Source organism: Canis lupus, chromosome 9, assembly GCF_003254725.2.
Source record: "Canis lupus dingo isolate Sandy chromosome 9, ASM325472v2, whole genome shotgun sequence".
In the NCBI taxonomy this organism is placed as follows: domain Eukaryota; kingdom Metazoa; phylum Chordata; class Mammalia; order Carnivora; family Canidae; genus Canis; species Canis lupus.
In genome coordinates, this window is record NC_064251.1 from 44,313,488 (window position 1) to 44,332,402 (window position 18,915).

The 18,915-nt window shown below is 52.9% G+C and overlaps 2 protein-coding genes across 9 annotated transcripts in view; one reads left to right on the plus strand and one right to left on the minus strand.

Moving 5' to 3' along the window:
* Positions 1–18,915, plus strand: part of PIPOX (pipecolic acid and sarcosine oxidase) — a 96,402-nt gene that overhangs the window by 3,124 nt on the left and 74,363 nt on the right. Inside the window, exon 1 of one of the 3 annotated variants that reach the window (XM_049114841.1) lies at positions 2,583–2,601. The exons of 1 other annotated variant lie outside the window; for it this stretch is intronic. The gene's annotated coding sequence lies outside the window, so the exon portion shown is untranslated. Of the gene's footprint in view, positions 1–2,582; positions 2,602–7,456; positions 7,737–18,915 lie in introns of those variants that run through there. One more of the 3 variants, XM_049114839.1, reaches the window with a different exon arrangement.
* Positions 954–18,915, minus strand: part of SEZ6 (seizure related 6 homolog) — a 45,952-nt gene continuing 27,990 nt past the window's right edge. Inside the window, exons 4-17 of one of the 6 annotated variants that reach the window (XM_025476344.3) lie at positions 14,151–14,346; positions 9,899–10,084; positions 7,304–7,472; positions 7,004–7,170; positions 6,223–6,417; positions 5,839–5,977; positions 5,531–5,727; positions 4,411–4,605; positions 3,620–3,811; positions 3,316–3,510; positions 2,754–2,792; positions 2,398–2,515; positions 2,211–2,313; positions 954–2,045 (exon numbers count right to left, since the gene is read on the minus strand). In XM_025476344.3, coding sequence (XP_025332129.1) covers positions 2,013–2,045; positions 2,211–2,313; positions 2,398–2,515; positions 2,754–2,792; positions 3,316–3,510; positions 3,620–3,811; positions 4,411–4,605; positions 5,531–5,727; positions 5,839–5,977; positions 6,223–6,417; positions 7,004–7,170; positions 7,304–7,472; positions 9,899–10,084; positions 14,151–14,346 — 2,124 coding nt within the window. In that variant the 3' untranslated portion in view covers positions 954–2,012. Of the gene's footprint in view, positions 2,046–2,210; positions 2,314–2,397; positions 2,516–2,753; positions 2,793–3,315; positions 3,514–3,619; positions 3,812–4,410; positions 4,606–5,530; positions 5,728–5,838; positions 5,978–6,222; positions 6,418–7,003; positions 7,171–7,303; positions 7,473–9,898; positions 10,085–14,150; positions 14,347–18,915 lie in introns of all 6 variants that reach the window. The other 5 variants (XM_025476342.3, XM_025476343.3, XM_049114835.1 and 2 more) reach the window with 5 other exon arrangements.

Sequence of the window (18,915 nt, forward strand, 5' to 3'; positions counted from 1 at the left end):
GTGGTTAATATAGGCACTGCACTCTACATGGACTGGAGCTTCTCCAGCCTTCAAGATGGGTAGAGTGGGAGGTGGGCAGCCATGAGTGATCAAGGCCTCTCTGTTGGAAGACTGTGGAAGTAGAATGTGCTGGTTGCTGCCATTATTTCCTTCAGGGATTTTGTCTTCTGCCTCCTGAGTATCCATAACTCCATTGCCTGTCTCTTGCTCTTACCCTGGAGAGCAGCCACACAGAACACACCTCTAAGCATGGATGTGTGTGCTGGGGGCCAAGGCTGGGCTAGCACTTTCATCTCAAAACGTGCTGGGAACCATAGAGAAGAGACATCGGGGCTATAAGTGACCAAACAGGTCAAACTTAAACAGATCCTCTCCAGCCAACTTCTTTCTGGAGCCCATAGATAGGCTTTTGCTAAAATAGGAGCCAAGTCCCTGACCTAAACTGCACTGCCCCTCCTCCTGATAGTCTGGATATTCCCTGAGGCCAAGATGGACTAGGGCCTCATGTTTATAGAGGTTCAGTCTCCAATTCTTATTCCAATTTCCTAAGTCTTGCTAGCTGGGAAAGAAGGGGAAGGAAGAAAGGAGAAAAGAGGTGTCAGGCTTCCTGGGCCTTGTCAACAATACAGTGGCATTGGGGAGGGGCTTGAGAGTGTGCTGGCCTATAGTACTGGACCTAGCAAAAAGAAAGAAAGGAAACATTGCGGGTAGGTAAGCAGTTGGGTTCCTGGGCTCCCAAACCCCTGTGGATCAGCCACTGGGGCATCTTATTTCACCTGCCATTTGTTGTACTGACCTTGTGGGGACAGTAGTCTTTGAAGCACCTGCATGTAACTTATTCTTGATAAAATGTCAGAGTGATCAATTGGTGGACCCAGCATGCCTTCTGGTCTTGAAATCCGCATCCCATTGATTTCCCACCTCCTTTCCCTCCAAGAAAGCACCATCTACCTGGCCATTGCTTTTTTTTTTTTTTTTTCCCAAAAACACCGTTTTAATAAGGAAACAACAGAAATAGAAGATTGTTCTCTGGCTGGAGCCCAGACCCCATATAATACATTACATGTACAAACTGGCCTGTAGCCAACTCCTGGGTCTCTTCTGTGGGTCTCTAACCCCCTGTTCCATGCCAAATTTCTGGGCCCTTGGACCTCCGCTCCTCTCCAGAATGTGCCTGCCCATTCCCCTTATCCCAAAACACAGTGGCCATGAGGGAAGACTGGTAGGTGGCTGGGGTTGGAGGAAGGACTAGTGGGAAAGATGTTTGTAAAGCCAGATCGATATTAGGGTAAGATCTCCCTCTCCTTGGCATGTAGGGCTGCCAGGGCAGCAGTGGGGTGTCCTGCTTTGGTGTGGAGCATGAGTGCCTAGGGAAGCCCAACCTGAGCGTGGGGTAGGGTCCCTAAACACCTTTGGGTCCCTTAGAATTTTTGCCTCCAGGAAGCAGAACTGTCCATTCCTGGGGCCTTAGAGAAGGATTAGAGACCTCCCCGAGGGGCTGATGTCAGCATGCCAGGACTACCCAGAGGTCATTGTTGACAGCAGCTTTGGCCACTGGTGATAGCCCTGTGAGGGGCACCCTGGTGCAGTCTCCACCACCATCAAGTTCGCCTTGCTGCAGGGTGCCACATGCTAGCCTGGATGGTGGTTAACCTGAAGAGAGGTGTGCTTCCTCTGCTTGTGAATTCCAGGCTAGAGGTCCAGGGCATGAAGGAGGGTCAGGAGAATGCTGGTACTTGATGTATGTACTCCAGCTGTGCTCTGCCCAGAGGCAGATGCCCCCTGATTTGAACCCAAGGAAGGGCCCTATGTGGGCAGCGGTACCAAGAATATAGGCCCTGGTGGGCATTGCAGGTGGGGAAGGGCACGACTTCTTGAGGGATTGGTGGCGTCTCTTCCCAGATGGTATGTACAGGAGGTGTAGGGACAGCAGGAAGCTGGAAACTTTGCTGCTGGGCTGTGATGTTGGGTTGAGCTGGCTTCTCCAAGCTGCCCCCATCTAGATGGAGACTTCATATTCTTTCGTCTCCTGCAAAGTAAAGAGACTGCTGGGAGTTGGAAACTTGTATAAGATTTGCCGGCCCATAATCCACCTGCCCAAGGAAAAGGGAAAGAGTGAGGGGGCTTGGAGGGACCCTCAGGGGTACCTGCCCAAGGGAGAATAGAATTAGATCCTCTGAAAGGGTGCAAAGAATGGCATGGGCACTTACTCCAATCTCATAAGTTGGATTGTCAAATTCTGACTCCACAGTAATGCGGTCATAGGGACGGGGTCGTGTCCGGGGCAGCCGCAGGGGGCTTTTCCCCTGGAGCCTGTGGGACAGAGAAGCCTGTGAGTCAGAAGTGCTGGGCAGGAGTGAGTTGGGTATATAGGGCAGGAAGGGAAACCAGACTCACCTAGAGAAGTAGAGGTACACACCTCCTACCAAGAGCGCCATCACCACCAGTGGCAAGAAAATGGCGGCTGCAACGTGGGCAACATCCAGGGTGCTGGAAGCAGCAGGTGCCTTGGCAACTGAAAACACAGTGGATGGGATTGGGGGAGAAGTCCCTATGATCCAGAGCCCATATCTGCCCTAACCTCTGCCCAGGAGAATCCGGGTAAGCAGCTCCCTCTAGCTTCTAACTTTTGCTCTGCTGGTCCCAGACCTCTCTCTTTCTCTGCCCTCCCTTCTTGGGGAACCCATGGCCTGGGAGCTGTGAGAGCCAGGGCCAGGGAGACTATTTCCCTGGCCCTCAAGGGGGGGGCTCACCATCCAGGCTGCGGCCGCTGTAGAACCCATCCAGAGAGGCTGGAACAAGAGGGGAGGGCCAAGGGCAGAGGTGAGACCAATGGGCCAACCACTAAGGCAGGGAGTAGACTGATCATGGGATGGATTTGTCCAAGGAGAGTCTACCCCAGCATTTGTCTTGGTGTCACCAGATCAGAAAGATCTGGCAAAGACTGGGGAGACTAAGGGTAACACGAAGGGCATGTGGGCAGGGGGTTCTGGTTCTCAATATTTGGCGTCTTTGCTAGAGCAGCCCTGTAGGACTGGCAGGAAGTTTTTTTTTTTTTTTAAGATTTATTTATTTATTTGAGAGAGAGAGAGAGAGAGAGAGAGAGAGCATGCACACATGAATGGGAAGGGGCAGAGGGAGAGGGAAAGAGAATTGTAAGCAGACTCCAAGCTGAGCTCAGAGTCCAACATGGGGCCTGATCCCACAACCATGAGATCATGACCCGAGCCAAAACCAAGAGTCAGACACTCAACCAACTGCGCCACCCAGGCGCCCGGGGACAGACAGGAGTTCTGAGGGTGGCAAAACACTCACCAGCCCTACAGATGGGTGGGGGGTCACTCCAATGTGAAGGGTGCCCGGGCACACATTTGATGCTGGCCTGGCCCTTCAGCACGTAGCCAGGGGCGCATGAGAAGTGGACAGTCGCCCCAGCTGGGTGTAGCCGCTTCTCAGGACTGTGGGCACCATTCTCAGGGGCGCTGAGGCCGTGGCATGGCTTGAGCTGTTCTACTGCAAAGCAGGCAGAGCCCAGTGAGGGTGCCAGGCCTCTAGTCTCCAGAGGTGGCATCTTTTGTCTCCTACCAGAATCTTCCCCTCATAACCATTTGACACTTACGGAGACATTTGGGGGCCCGGTCGCTCCACTTGGGGCTGCTTGCTTGACGGTCATGGCAGGTGAGGATGGCACTACCAGTCAGTACAAAACCCTGGTCGCAGATATACTGCACGGTGGCCCCCACAGGAAATTTGGGGCTAGATATGAGACGTCGGCTGTGCTCCACGTCCCCAGGGTCATGGCAAGAAGTCACTATGGGTAGGGGGGTAATGGGAGAAAGTAGCCCAGATAGAACTCAACAGAAGCCAGTCCACCCTGGCTTTGTTCCAAGCCAGCCAATATCTTCATGATATGTGGCTGTGGTGCCTATTTATCTGTCCCTGCCATCTTGCTGGTGCATCCCTCATCTGTCCCCTTCTTATCCATTTTTTTTTATTTTAAAAAAATATTTATTTATTCATGAGAGACACACAGAGAGAGGCAGAGACATAGGCAGAGGGAGAAGCAGGCTCCATGCAGGGAGCCCAACGTGGGACTCTATCCCGGGCCTTCAGGATCACACCCTGGGCTGAAGGCGGCGCTAAACCGCTGAGCCACCCGGGCTGCCCTCTTCCTATCCATTAGAGTCAACAAACACTGGCCATCCATCAGGAAGGAAATATTTGAAATGCTTGGTGGATAACCCTTTGAAAAGGTACTATCCCCATTTCATAGATGAGAAAACTTAGGCTATGAAAGGGGGAGGAAGTTCAAGGGTACTAGCTGGCAACAGCTGAAGTCTGGTTCAGAATCCAGGAGAGAGCCTTGTATCTTGCATTGAAGAGGGGAATGTGGAGAACAGGTACACTCACCTTTCTGGCAGGAGGGCAGGTCCTCGCTCCAGGTTAGGTCCCACTGGCACATGAGGACACTGGACCCTACCACCTGGTAGCCAGGGTAGCACTGGTAAGTGACGACAGTGCCATGTACCAGCTCAGGCTGAGATGGGCTCTTCCAGCCATTGGGGATCTCAGGCAGCTCCGGACATGTGTCATTGCGGGGCACCTCTGGGGGTCATAGGGGCAGCAAGATGCAGGCCCTCAGCCATCACTAAAGTGACTGTGCTAGCCTCCCTCACCACAAGGGCACCCCAGCTCCTGCCAGTTTGGCCTGGGCCTAGCCTGGCCTGGGCAGGCCCAGCAATGCATTCCTTCATGCTCAAGGGCCCCTCCTTGCCTGTCCCTGACATCATTCTGTCTCTTAGATTCGGGGGTTATCATTTTGGCTTTATGCCTGCCTTTCTTTCTGCCCTCTTCCTATCCATTAGAGTCAACAAACAAAGACAAAGACAAACAACAAACAGAATTCTTTCTTTCTTTCTTTCTTTCTTCCTTCCTTCCTTCCTTCCTTCCTTCCTTCCTTCCTTCCTTCCTTCCTTCCTTCCTTTTTTAAGATTTTATTCATGAGAGAGAGAGAGAGGCAGAGGGAGAAGCAGTCTCCCCACAAGTAGGGAGCCTGATGAGGGGCTTGATCCTAGGACCCCCAGATCAAAACCTGAGCTGAAAGCAGATGCTCAACCAACTGAGCCACCCAGGTGCCCCTGGGCTTTACTTTCAAAAGCACGTTGGCCAGTTCCTCATGCCTGAGAGAGGAGCCGGGGAGGGTGGGGAAATTGCCACTTCTCTTAAAGATTGTTAGAAGGTAGAAACAAACACCTTTCTGAGTTTCCTCTTTGTTATGAAGGTCTTCCTGATGCCTACCCAAATCTCTCTTGCTGCAACAGAAGGCTCCCTTTCACTGGGCCCTCAGGGAAGATGGAGAATTAGACTGGCTTCCTTCAGGTGATGCCTGGAGCTTTTCCAGCTTTCCCTCGTCAGATTAAGAGCACTCAGGCTCATTGCCCTGGCCTTTCTGACTTGCCATGGTTTGGGATCTGTGTTCTGGCATTCCCTCCCCCAGGTGGTGGGGCAGGCAGGGCAGGGGCAAGCTCACCAAAGAAGTGGATGACAAAGCCCTGCTGGTAGCCCAGCACCAAGGCCCCGGGGTCTGACTGGAACTGTATGGTGACGTCAGCCATGGAGGTAAAGAGCTTGAAGTGGCCACGGGGTCCTGAGTACTGGCCCAAGACCCGGGCTGTCAGGTCGTCCCCATCATAGAAGGTAAGCACATCACCAGGGCCTATGCGCAGCCTGTGGAGGAGGACTGTCAGGGAGGGTGGGCCTGGGGACTCTAGGGTGATCTGGGCAAGAAATGACCCCACAGCTCAGGAGCTGGCTCAGCCTTGCCCAGTGGGCACTCACACTCGTATGTCCAGCATGATGCGCTTGTCCTCTTCTACGTGCACACCCCAGATGCAGTCCTGCCCCCGGCTATAAGGCTCCGGCCAGTTGGGGGAGAGCACCACTCCAGCTGAGTCTGTAATCTCCCCACTGCACACAGCTGGAAGGCAGGGGAGGCCCAGGAGGTGCATCCCCTCCACATCCCCCCCACCCAGTGCTATGTCCTGGGGCTGCCACCGGCCCACAGGAGTGCCTACCCATTGCTGGGAGCCCGCACCTCCTCCCTAGGTGGGGGGCTTGAATCACACATGTCACAGGGCCCCTCTGGCCCCAGGTTCTGCAGCTGGCTCTGGTCCCCACCCTGCTCCCTGCCCCGGGCAGGTCTGTCCACAGGTCCCTACTGACCTCGGCAGGCTGGCTCTGTCTCATTCCACTGGGGGTCGTGGGGATCAATGCACTCGATGATGATGGAACCCTGCTCCAGGGTGTAGCCAGGGTCACAGCTGAACTCCACGGTGGAGCCCACGGGATAGGAGGGGGCACTGCTGCTGAAGTTGCCATATTTGACAAAGGGCTCATAGCAGTGGCCCTGCTGGAAGGCTGCAAACCACAGGGGCCAGCCCAGCTTAGCCTCAACTGGGGCAAATGGGGAGAAGGGGGGAGCCTCCCACCCCAAGGCCTTTATCTTCCTGACCACAAATGTATGTCCTAGGCTTGCAGCAGGGGCAGGATGCCCAGAGCACCATACCCTATCATACCCTGCTCAGGAGGCAGGCTTGATCACCATTGTATTCCCAGCACCTAGTTTTGTGCTTCATACACACAGGGCACTCAATAAATGTTTTTTTGAATGAATGAATGAATGAATGAATGCATGCATGCAGGCATGGGTGGTTCTAGAATGTCTCCTGCAGCAATTTTCTTCTCTAAGGGTTGGGGCCTTTTTTGTTCTTCAAACTCTTGAGGATTCATTCTCTTGGACTAGAGGGCCTGGGTCCAGGCAAGGGTCTCCTGCAAGACCAGGGTAGGAATCCCTAAGAACTGGAAGGGAGGGAGAGGGGAGCACCTAAGTGCTAGGTGAGCGAGGGCTAAGTTGGAAGGAGTGATGATGGGTTGGGGGTGTGTGTGTGAGAGAAGAGGTCCTAGACTCAAGCCCTCCACCCCTGTGAGGCCCCAGCAGGCTCACCCTCATAGCGAAGGGCCATGCCTGCGGCTGCCCCACTGCTATCAGTACTGAGTTCCACGAAGAAGTGTCGGCCAGAGCTGAGCAGTCCCTCAATGGGCAAGTACTCCACCTCATAGGAATCATACACTGGAGGAGCCTCCACATTGTCCCCGTTACGGATGATGAGCCTGGGCCAAGAGAGAGAGCAGAGGCTTGGCTGGTGTCACTGCCCTGGAAGGTGTGGGGCCTAGGCTTGGGATCCATCCTTGCTGTGGGGCCTTAGTAGGCTGCACACTCCCATCCCACCAGGACTCTCCTTACCTGTCATCATCCTCTGCCAGGGAAACCTTCTCAAAATGTAAGTGCAGCCTCTGGCCTTCTGGGGCCTCAAGCAGCCAGTGGCAGGTGAGATTGTTGCTGTAGTTGCCCGGGAAACCCGGGGAGACAATGCGGCCAGTGGTGGCATTGCGGGTCACTCCACCGCAGGCAGCTGTGAGATAGGGCAGGGACTGTGGGCTGGCTTTTGGTCCCAGCTCCACTGGATTCTGAATGGCCTACCAAGCCTACCCACACACCCCGGCTCTTGAGCCCTCTGTGCGTTCGTGGTGCCAAAGGTCAATCGTTGGCCCCTGTGATCCTGCAGCCCCAGACAGCCTAGACTCCAGAATCCTACCTCCTAACCTTTCACTCATCTGGAATTATTCAACTCCTTTGACTGTGGTAGATCTGCCATGGTCTAGCCAAGTGGCCCTAGGTAAGTCACCTTCCCTCTCTGCTGACTCCTCTGGGAGGCCTTCCCCACTCTCCGCCCCCGCAGGCAGAGCCTTCAAGCCCCTTACCCAGGGCCTCCCACCTTCTTGGGTATATCTGCTGCTTCTACCTCATGCCACTTCCCTAAAACCCATTATTGTTTGGATATGTTCCTTAACTAGGACCCCCTGGGGCAGGTGCCAAGTCTTTTTCAGGCCAGGAACAGAGTTGGTATTCAGTGTTGGTTGAATAAAATGAGTTAATGAATGTAAAAAAGAGGGCAGGACTAGACATAGGCTGACAAACTACTGGTATACATGGCATCACCTCCAAATCTTCTGCCCTCAGCAGACATTGCTACCTAGGGCCTGGCCTCGCATACTTCCTGAGATAGCATCACTACCACCATGGTTCCTGGACTGAGCCCCCTGGCCTGGCACTGTCCTTTTTCCAAGGGGAGGCTGAGCAGCTCACCCAGCCCCATCACTGATGGGGCTTGTGGGTTACTTGGCCACAAGCATCTGGCAGTTGAGCAGGGCCAGAGAAGGGGTTTCAAAGACAAGAGGAGTGTGGTTGGTTTCAGGCAGCACTTTCTTCTCCTAGACACACAGCTCTGGAGCCTGTTTGCTCTCAGAGACCAGGCTGCCCTGGCCAGAACATGGCCTCTTTGTCTCTGGATGTTCAAGATGGCAGAATTTTTAAATTTAATAAAACTCCTGGGGCTGGGGGTGTTGTGGTGCTTTTCTTCTCTGCTTCTCTTCAGAGAGGGCAAGACCCATCTTTCTTCTTGGTCTCAGAACAGAACTGCCCTGTGAATGTGAGCATGCCCACCCTTCACTTAAATTTGTCTGGGGTTCCCTGTTACTTCCAAGTCATCTAAGCTTGAGGGGCCATTCGAACCCTTCATGAAGCCGGCTTTCTCCTGACTTGGCTTCAGCCCCATCCCATGTACCTTGCTTGTCCTGTCCTCTAGTGTGCTGCTTTCTGCCTCCACATCTTTGCATATGCTGTCCTCAGGATCCACTCCACTTCCCTGAGCTAACATTCTTATAATCCTTCCATGTGCTCTCCCTGGGAAGCTTTCTTTGCCTCCTTCCTCATCTTGGAGCAGCTCTCCCTCGCTTGGATCCTGACCATGCCCTGAATTCACCCCATCACAGCTTGGTCTGCACAGAGCTTGCTACATGCCGGTTTTCCTGCTTGCCAGAGAGCTCCTTGAGGGCAGAGACTGGATCTGGCTTATTCACCTCTGCTTGTGCCTAGCACTCAGGAAGCATTTATAAGATGGAGTAAGGTTCAAGAGCCCAAGCTATTAAAAAGAAAAGGAGAGAAAAGAAAAGATACCCAAGCTGCCTTGCACACTGCAGACTAAACGCCCCATCTTCCTTCTGCCAAGAAGCCCCTCTTCACTGGCAGCAACCTCAGACTTCCTGGTCGTGCAGGTCCAGAACCTGGGAGGATGTCTCCTTCCACTTGCCCCCCTCCGTTTGTCAGTATCTCTGGGACCTCCTCCCTCCTTTCCCTTCCCAAAGTCACTGTCTATGTTCAGACCCTCTTGCCTGCCTGGACTCTAGACACCACCTGGCTTCCTGGCCTCCTGGTCTCCAGACACCACCTGGCCTCCTGGATTCCTGGCCTTCAATTACCACCTGGCTGCCTCTCCTGAGGAACAGTTCTGAGCTCTTCCCTGGCTGTTTTGAGTCCCTGAACACTCCCTCACCTTGTTGCCTCTGTGTTAACTGCTCTGCTAAGTGTTCCCTCCATTAAAATGTCAAATCTTCCATGTCACTTCCCCCAGGAAGCCTCCTAAATACCCAACTAAGAATGATTGCTTCCTCCCTGCCCAGGTCACTTTGTGTGTCTTCATTGGTGCTTCCTTAATTCCTGCTCTGGAAATTGGTGATCCATGTGCTTTTTGCTTCCCCCACTTCCTGGAATTGTAAGCTTTTTGAGGGCATGATCCCTGTTTAATTCAGCTCTATATACCTTTGGTGCCTCTATGTAGGAAATACTCAATAATGAGGTTGGATAAACGCTACTGAGGTATGGGACCATTTTTTGGCTTCCTTATAGAGAGCAAATGGAAGGTTCCAGGCAGCAGCTGAGAGCAGGGATAAGCCCCCCACCTTACTCCTCTGTTTAGCAGAGTCCCCCAGAGCCACTTACCAATGCAGACAGGCTCCTGGGAATCCCAGAAGGGCTGGGTGGCATTGAGACAGGTAAGAAGCCTGGCACCCTTCAGCTGGTAGCCAGTGGCACAGTAGAAGTGGGCGCTGCCTCCTGGGTGGAGGCTGGTGACAGTCACAGTTCCATAAGCAGGACGCCGGGGAAAATGGCAGTTCAGGAGATAAGCTGCAGAGGGAAAATGGGTGACACGTGTTTGTGTGTGTGTGTGTGTGTGTGTGTGTGTGTGTGTGTGTGTGTGTGTTGGGGGGCTGAATCATAGCCAGGGCAAAAGGGGCTTGCCACAGCCTGCCTGGACATGTCACTTGGGGCCAGAGGAAGTGTCGGGAATTCTGGGAGAGACTCTGATCCCCTCCCCAGAAGGTGCCAGTGATATTTCCAGCAGCCTGGGCTGGTTAGTGGAGCAAGCACAGAGCTGGAAGTTAGGAGGCTTGGCTTCTGGTCCAAGCTTTCTGATGTTTTTGGCAGGTTTTTTAGCGTCTCTGTGTCCCAGTTTCTCATTTATTTAGTGAGTTTCAAAATGCCAGCCTACCTACAGGGTTATTAAGAGAATAGAGGGGATAGTATTTTATTCAGTGTGGTATCCCCGAATCCAGCTGGTAGCCCGTCTTTGAGAAATGTGTGCTGAATGACTTATAGATGTGAAAGCACTTGAAGCAATGAGGAGTCTATTCTGATGTAAGCATTCATACTATTTTTCCTATAGGGGACGAATAGGAATTACAGCCAGAACGACTGAAGTCAGACAGTAAAAGCTTTCCCAGTATTCACTGGCAAGGGCTGTGGACTTCTTTTAAAAACAGGATGGGGCGAGGGTGGGGAGGCAGGGCACGCCTTCCTTGGAAGTGGGGGAAGGGCAAGTTGCCTGGGAAACTTGGTAACTTTTGGAATTGTCATACCAAGTATAACCAAATGGTGGCAGCAAATCCTACAAAACAACCTGGCAAGTCCCAACATAGAGCCAAGCCCCAGGTGATACTAAAGATGGGGGTCAGGGCTTGGGTCCAGAGAGGTGCGAAAGAAGGCCAGAGGGGTCAAGGAGAGAGGCTGAGTGAAGGCTGGGCTATGGAGTCTGAAAACCCTTGAGGGTGGTAAGAGGGATGGGGACCATCTAGATTGAGGATCTTGGGGTGGAGGTGCCCACCCTTACTGATGGCACTAGGCAAGATGGAAAGAGAGGTCTAGGCAGGAACTCTGCTAACTTCTGTGTAATTTGTATAAATAGAAAAAGGAGCTGTATCTGAGCAGAATGGGGTCCAGAAATGGGTTTTGTGATTTTCACCTGTCCTGGCTGTAGTCACTGGGCTTGTGCAAAGGGAGAGGATGGTTTTAACTCTTCCTTCTCATGACAATGAGTGGTTACTTGTAATTGGCAGGCAGGGCAGGGCAGCACTTAGGGGACTGCCTGGGTTTGAAAAATACAAGCTCCCCTACTTGCTGTGCCACCTTGGGCAAATTACCTAACTTCTCTGTGCCTCTGTTTCCTTGTTTACCCACCCATTCAGAGTACAGCATCTGGTGCTGTTACAAGAGAGGTTAACTGAGAGGACACATGTGCAATTCCTGGCACAGAACAAATACCAAATGTCCCAGCCTGCTGTTATTGTTAGTAATCTTGATTCATAAAAGCACTTCACATCTGCAGGCACCATCCAGCTTCTAAAATGCCTTTATACTCTTCCTACTTGAGGTCTACAACATGCTTGGGTGGAAGGAAGGCAAGGCATGGGTTCTTAAGGATGAGGAAAACTGAGGTTAAGAGAGACCGGGGCACTAGTCCTGATCCCACAGCCAGTGAGCAGTAGAGAGGGCACTTGAAGCTCCTGGCTCTGGAGCCCATTGCGTTCTAATCCCCTCTCCTACCTGTTTCCCTGGGTGAGGTAGAAATCAGGGCTCAGGAGTCAGAGAAACCCATGAGTGACACACAAGGCTGGTCGGTTAGGGTGGCCATCCACAATGACCTGGGGAGAGACCCCAGGCCAGAATGGGATGGGCAAAAGAGTGTGAGGCACTCCAGCCAGAGTGCAGGGAGGGGGTGACATCCAGAGAGTTCTAGAGGTCTAAAGGTGTCAGTACATCTGGCCACGAACCAGATGTACTGACACCTTTCCTGTGAGTTCTTATCACAACTCTGGGAAGGGCGGTCCCCCATTTCACAGATTAGGAAACTGGGATGAGGTGAGAACAGGAGGCTGGGGGCAGATGAGGAAGCCCCCAGACTCCATCATGGCCACTTCCCAGGAGGAGCTTCCTCCTGTTGCCATGACTACCGTTCCCAGGGAGCCTGGATGACTGCAATCTGTTGAGCTATTTTCTCCCTGGCGTCTGTTTCTGGGGCCAAGTCCAGTGCCAGGAATGCTCAGGAGGGAGGAGGGGCATGCCTGGCAGAGCCCTTTGCTTCCTCACCCTGCCTGAGGCTGTGGGAGGGGAACTGGAACCTGGTTCTGCAGTTGAGGCCCTTGTGGGGGCCCATCCTTGTGATCTCCAACATTATCCTGGGTAGCACAGTGATATGGATACCAGTCCCCTCGCCCCCTCTTCTGGCACCCTCTTTCTCCAGCCCAGGGAGACACGCGTGTGAGCACATGCTCCTCCTGTTCCCATCTCTGGGATCAGGGCTAATTACAGCCTATAATTAGGGGAATTACACTCATTAAGGAAAGAGCTGATCATTGACAAAAACTGGGCCGAGGAGGGAGGACTTCTGGGAGCTGAGCAGAAGGCAGGGCTGGGCCAGCTCTCCCAGCCCCTCCTTGGTGTCTGCACCCCTCCCTGGGCCTCCAGCTCACTGCCTCTCAGCCACCTTTGTCTGGCCAACAGAGGGAAGGTCCAGGGTTTTGTGCAGAGGAATTTGCGGCAAGAGAGAAGGTTACCGTGGCGTGAAATTATGCCCGCTGCTAAGGAGGATTGATGAGCCATTAGGGAGGCTGGCCGGGCCGCCTAGATGCTCACCCTTGTCTCAGCTGGCCCCTTGCCTCTCTCTGCCAAGCCCCGGGCCAGCCCCTGCCCACCACCAGGCTCCCTGCTGCCACACCTGACTGCTCTCCCAGTTTGGGTGGAGAGGCTAGGGAGGGGTGAGTGCTGCTTAGGTGGGTTCCAAGCATCCCCATCTCCAGTCCCTGTCCTCCTCCCTGGGCTATGGACCCTGCAAGGCTGTGGAAGTGGTCCCTGACAATGTAGGGCAATGCTATACTTGTTCACACCAATTATTTCCCCATTAGCACTCCCCAGTCTGAACTGGTTACCCTGTCACAGCAGTACAAGGGATTAAGAAGACTTTGCCTGGGGAAAGGGTGCCAGGGCCAGGAAAGATGCTGATGGAAGAGGGGCAGAGGCAAGCCCCAATCCCTCCCTTTTGTATCCTGCCAGCTCTTTAATACTTGTTTCTGGTTCCTTCATGGAACCAGAACTAAGTTCATGGAATGTGCTAAGTGCTAAGCACTTCACGGGAACCCTCTGGTATAATCTTCCTCATGCCTTTATGGAGGAAGTATATTGGTCACATGGTACAGCAGAGGAAAAGGAGGGTTGGAGAGGTCAAATGACCTGTCCAAGGTCAACAGCCAATGGGAGGGAGATTTAGACACAGATCTGCCCGTCCCCTGAGTCTGTGATTTTCCCATTCTATCTTGCCACTCCCCTATTTCCAGAGGTGTTCTGAGCTGACTGGGTCCCTAGGGTGCTAGGGTGGGTGAGGCAGTTCAGGAAGACCAAGTTGGTAGCTAAGGACCTCCAGAAGGTCACTATCAAGCCCCTTTGATCTTGACCACCTTGCATTTAGGAGAGAGGGCTTCTATTATTATTGCCTATTTAAGTGTCCACCTCCCCTAGAGATTCTGGATTCCTTGAGGGCAAAGGATCTGGAGGGTTGATATTGCCATCTTGATATTGTCAATGACCAGCACAGTCTTGGCAAAGAGCAGATACCTAGGAAGAGTTTACTGGATGAATAAATGAATGAATGAATGAGTGAATGAGTAAATGGCAGTGGGCACCCCTGGGGCTACCTGATTCTGTGTCAGGCCCCCTTCACAACCAGTTTTCTGTAGGGTAGTAGGTGGAGGAGGGAGGTGTCAAATATGTAATAATCAACTTTAGTTGTACAGAGCTTCACTAGGCACCTGTGTCTGTCCTCCATCATCCCCCCTCCCCTACACAGACCTATAGTAGCACCAGAGATCCCCAGGAGGGCACCCAGTCAGGGCTGGTTCTTCCCTCAGCTGCCCAGGCCTACCTTGGTAGTGGAAATGGAATGTGCCAGGCCCAGCAGGTGGTGGGAGGCTCTGGAACCTCAGTGCTGCTTGGTGGGTGGGGCTACGGATGACTTGGCCCCTCAGTAAGAAAGACTGGTTGGCCAGGGGCAGCGGGTCAGGCCCCCCCAGGCCCTCCACAGTCACTGTCTCCCCCTCTCGGAGGCTGATGTTCTGGACCTGCCATGGAATAGACAGTGAAAAGTAGAGCAGTTAGGCTTCTTCCTGCCAACTGAGCCCCACTGCCCACAGTCTCCTGGGGGCCCCAGACATGGCCTGTCGTCAGGGCTGCTTGGCCACTGGAACCTCCAGGCCCTGGGCTGGGCACTTGAGTGCAAGAGGAGCTCATTTCACCATCTCAGTAACCCTGTGAGATGGGATCTGAAGTTCCTATCCAAGGTCACATAGAGATTATTAGCAGAACTAGAATTTGTAAGCATGTCTTTCTGTCACCAAAGCTATTCAGTGACACCAGGACACCAGCTGCTTCCTGTCCCTTCATTTCTCTGGGGGATGGAGTTGGTGTGTTGAACTAGATGGTGTCCAAGGGCCTGGCCCACCATGTGAGGTCTTAAGCATCAGTCCCATGTGCCCAGCTTCCTCTGGACTCCTCCTGTCATTGGATACTTTACAGGCACCCCAACCCCCAGCCTGCCTCATACTGAGCCTTCCTCTTCCCCAGCCAGCAGCTTCCCTCTCCATTCATCTGCATCCTCGTAGTCAAAACTGGCATCTTGCCTCCTCCCTTATACTCCATGGCCAATCAGTCATTCGGTCCTGTCTATTGGACCCAGATCTTTTTACTACTTTTCATCCCCCCTGCCACTTCACAGCTCCTCGCTGCTATTGCTCACTTGGATCACTACGGCAGCCTCCTGACCGGCTTCCCTGCCTGCAGGGTTCCAGCCACTTCTCCCTCCACGTCAATATTTCTTAACTGTAGCCAGTTAGTAGCCCCAACCTGTGGCCTGATGTGGTGCTTCCTCACTGAAATCCTTTGGTGGCACTCCGCATAGCCCACAAAGACCCCACTATCTAGTCCAAATGCCTTGCTGTGGCTCACAGGGCCCTCCCTAACTTAGCCCCTGCTGATTGCTCAGCCAGGCCCTTCACTGTGCACCCCCCTCTCCACATGCTGGCCACCATTCTCTTCTCTCTCTTCTGGGCCTCTTTTTCTTTTCTTTTCTCTTTTCTTTTCTTTTTCTTTTCTTTTCTTTTCTTTTCTTTTTCCTTTTCTTTTTTTTTTAAACTAGTCTAGTGATATTTTTTTATTTATTTATGATAGGCACACAGTGAGAGAGAGAGGCAGAGACACAGGCAGAGGGAGAAGCAGGCTCCATGCACCGGGAGCCCGACATGGGATTCGATCCCGGGTCTCCAGGATCGCGCCCTGGGCCAAAGGCAGGCGCTAAACCGCTGCACCACCCAGGGATCCCCTTTTCTTTTTTCTTTTCTTTTCTTTTCTTTTCTTTCTCTTCTTTTCCTTTCTTTTCCCTTTCCTTTCCTTTCCTTTCTTTTCTTTTTCTTTAAGATTTTATTTATTTATTCATGAGAGACACACAGAGAGAGGCAGAGACATAGGCAGAGGGAGAAGCAGGCTCCATGCAGGGAGGCCGATGCAGGACTCGATCCCAGGACCTCGGGATTCATAACCTGAGCAAAAGGCAAACACTCAACCACTGAGCTGAGCCACCCAAGTGCCCCCAGGCTTCTTTTTCCAATCCTTCCCTCTGGCTATCCCAGGCCTCTCTACCATCACCCCAGTCCTCAGGCCTTCGATCCCTGGAGCATCTTTCTGGGCTTCATGCCTTCATTCAGTCAAAGGAGGATTGGACTGCAATAGACTGCCCTGGGGGGAAGTGGCAGTGTGGCCCAGTACAAGAAACATTGGATGGGGAGCCCAGAGATCTGTTCCCTCCCCCAAATCCCAGTTGGCTCCTCCTCTCTATCCCTTAGCTCTGAACATCACCCCCTGCCCATTTTTTCTCACCTGGAGAATGGCCTTCCCCCCTGCTATCCTCAGCTCATCTCTGGGTCTTGGCTGGCTCAGATCAGATTATACCTCTTTCTTACCCAAACACATTAGTGACTTCAGATTGCCCAGAAGACAAGGTGCAAAGTTCTCAGCTCACAGCTGGGCCCAGTGGCTTTGCCAGCCTCATTTGCCCACTCTGTAGTCAAATGCTACACCTCACTCCACCCTTCTGGGTACTTGCATATGCAGGAATGCCCTCTCTTGCCCTTCTAGTGATGCTGGTCATTCTTTCAGATCTCAGGACCACCACCCTCTGCCTTCCAAGCCAGGCCAGTCAGTTCTTTTGCATCAGGCCTTCCGCACCTGTCCCTTCTCTCAGTACGTCTCCATTTTAGCTCAGGATAGCATTTGGGGTCACAATGCCCTCTTCAATAGCCAGTCGCAATAAAGATGTGTGGAGAGAGTGAATGTGTGGGCCACTGGAGGCTTTCTTCGCCAGATACCTGTGAGCCGAGAAGCACAGAGGATGGATGCTGAGCCCAGGCAGGTCCCAGGAGACAGCCGTGCTCTGGGTCCCTCAGACTGTGGGTGCTGAGAACAGATGTGCCCTAGGGACTTCTCTGCCTGGGAGAAAAGACCTAGTAGGTCTTTGAGGCCCAAAAGAAGGCTGAAGACAGGGTGCTGGAACGGCAGCGTCAGCTGTCCGTGAGGAGCCTCCCTTATAGGGCACGTTTGGGTGGAGGGTGCCTGACCATCTGCCAGGGACATTCCTTAGGGAATTCCTGCCGCAGGCAGAGGCTGGATGAGGTCCCTTCAAACTTGGAGATTCTGTGATTCTAGAGTTGGGCAAACAAGACTCACACACGTGGAATCTGTAATTATCGAGAGACGCCAGGCAGCATATAATCTGCCTTAAGTGGCACTGAATGCATGCAGCGGGAATCCTCTGTGCAGGGAGTGGAGGGGTTGCAAGCTCAGGGAGAGTGTGGAGCTGGTAGATCTGCAAGGGCCTTGCAGGGGCCTGGTCTGGGAAGAGGAGGAGGGAGGGAGGATGTCACTGCAGGGAAATGGCTGTGGAGGCAAAAGCAGAGAAGCAGAAATGAACTTAGCATTTTTCCTAGTTGCCACAAACATCCTCTGACCTACAGCTTCCAGCTCGTGACCCTGCTGCTCTGCCACCAGCAGTGCCACCAGTGGTGCCAGCACAGCAATAGCAATTAGCATTCATGGAGCACCTACAATGTGTCAAGCCCTGTTCTGTTTACAGGCATTATTTCCTCCTCGCCACACTTCTATAAGGTACAGGTAAAATCCCCATAAGTAAACAGAGGCTCAGAGAGGCTAAGGAACTTGCAAAAAGATCACTAAGGTGTAAAGTAACAGAAATCTTGCCTTGCTGGAGGCAAAGGCAACTCCTTCTCTTCCAACCTCATGGGGGTGTCGCCTGTCCAGATGTCCAGACATGTTTATTTCCGGACCCCATGCCCACCAGGTTTAGCAGCAGGGTAGATTTTGGTCAGACCAGGCTTTTTCGAAGATGTTGAGATTTATGTTTCCACCAGCCATTCTTCCCCCTCCCTTCCCCAGGAGCCCGTAAGGCTAAGAAAACTGGGAGCTGAGGCTTATGGCCCCCTCAAGCTAGCCTGGCTTCCAGCCTGCCTGGTAGTGAGGGCTGCCATGAGAGCATGGGATGGAGTGGGTCTGGGCTGCCTGGCTCACATCCAGAAGGCACCCTGTCCTCACCTAGGGGCTGTCTGTTGGCTCTGGTCCCTTGGGTTTCAAGCACCCACTTGCCGGCCTGCTGCAGTGGCTGCAATATAATTTGTCACTTGTTTGAGGGCCAGGCCTGACAGGGGCCAGACAGGGCTGAGTGTTGGACAAGGAGGGTGATGAAGTCTTGATGCAATTTGCAGGCATCTGAAGAGCTTGGGAGACAGATTGAAATGTCAGCTCTGCTCACAAGGGCTGTCTTCCCACACCCATAAGCCTGTGACAAGGGGAGGGGAGCTGGGGGCCAGGTAGGGGGTAGATAGAGCAGAGGGAAGACAAATCCCACAGGACCCCGGGCTGTCTAGCACTGTCCGGCTTCCAGCTGACCATGAGTTCAGTTCAAGGAAGGAAATGCAGCCACTTTGAGGGGGCCGACTCCTTTCTGAATGGGAGGTGAGGAGGATTTAGGTTGCCCTCTGCCAGCCCCAAGACCATTAGCCTTGACTGGCCTGTCTGTCCCCATTCTGAAGCTGCCAGTCGGGTCTCCAGAACATGTCCTAACAGTGTGACTCGTGAATAGGATGATATCAGAATCTCCTGAATAAAACCCTGCACAGGCAGATGAGCCCGAGGATGACTCTGGTGTGTGAGCCCCACCCCCAGAAGATGGCCACAAGCCCTGCACCACTACATTCTCCTGGTCGCCAGCATCCATGTATATAGTCTGACAGAGGCCTGGTTGCATGCACATAGTTCCCTCAAACACATGGCATGGCACACATGTGCCCTCATGCCCTTCTCCCCCACATCCATGTGCTCCCTCATCCACACACTCCATAAAATCCATGTGCTCCCCTACCTCCATGGGCTCCCCCACTCCCAACAGTAGCATCATCACAGCTTCTCCTATGAGACCCTTTATAGTTTCCAAAGCTCCTTCACACCCATTATCCTTTCAGATCTCACAAAATCTCACTAAGGGAGGCAGAGCAGAGTATATTTACTTCTACTCTATAGATAAGGGAACCTTGTAATCAGAAAAGTTGAGAGTTCCTCTTTGGGTC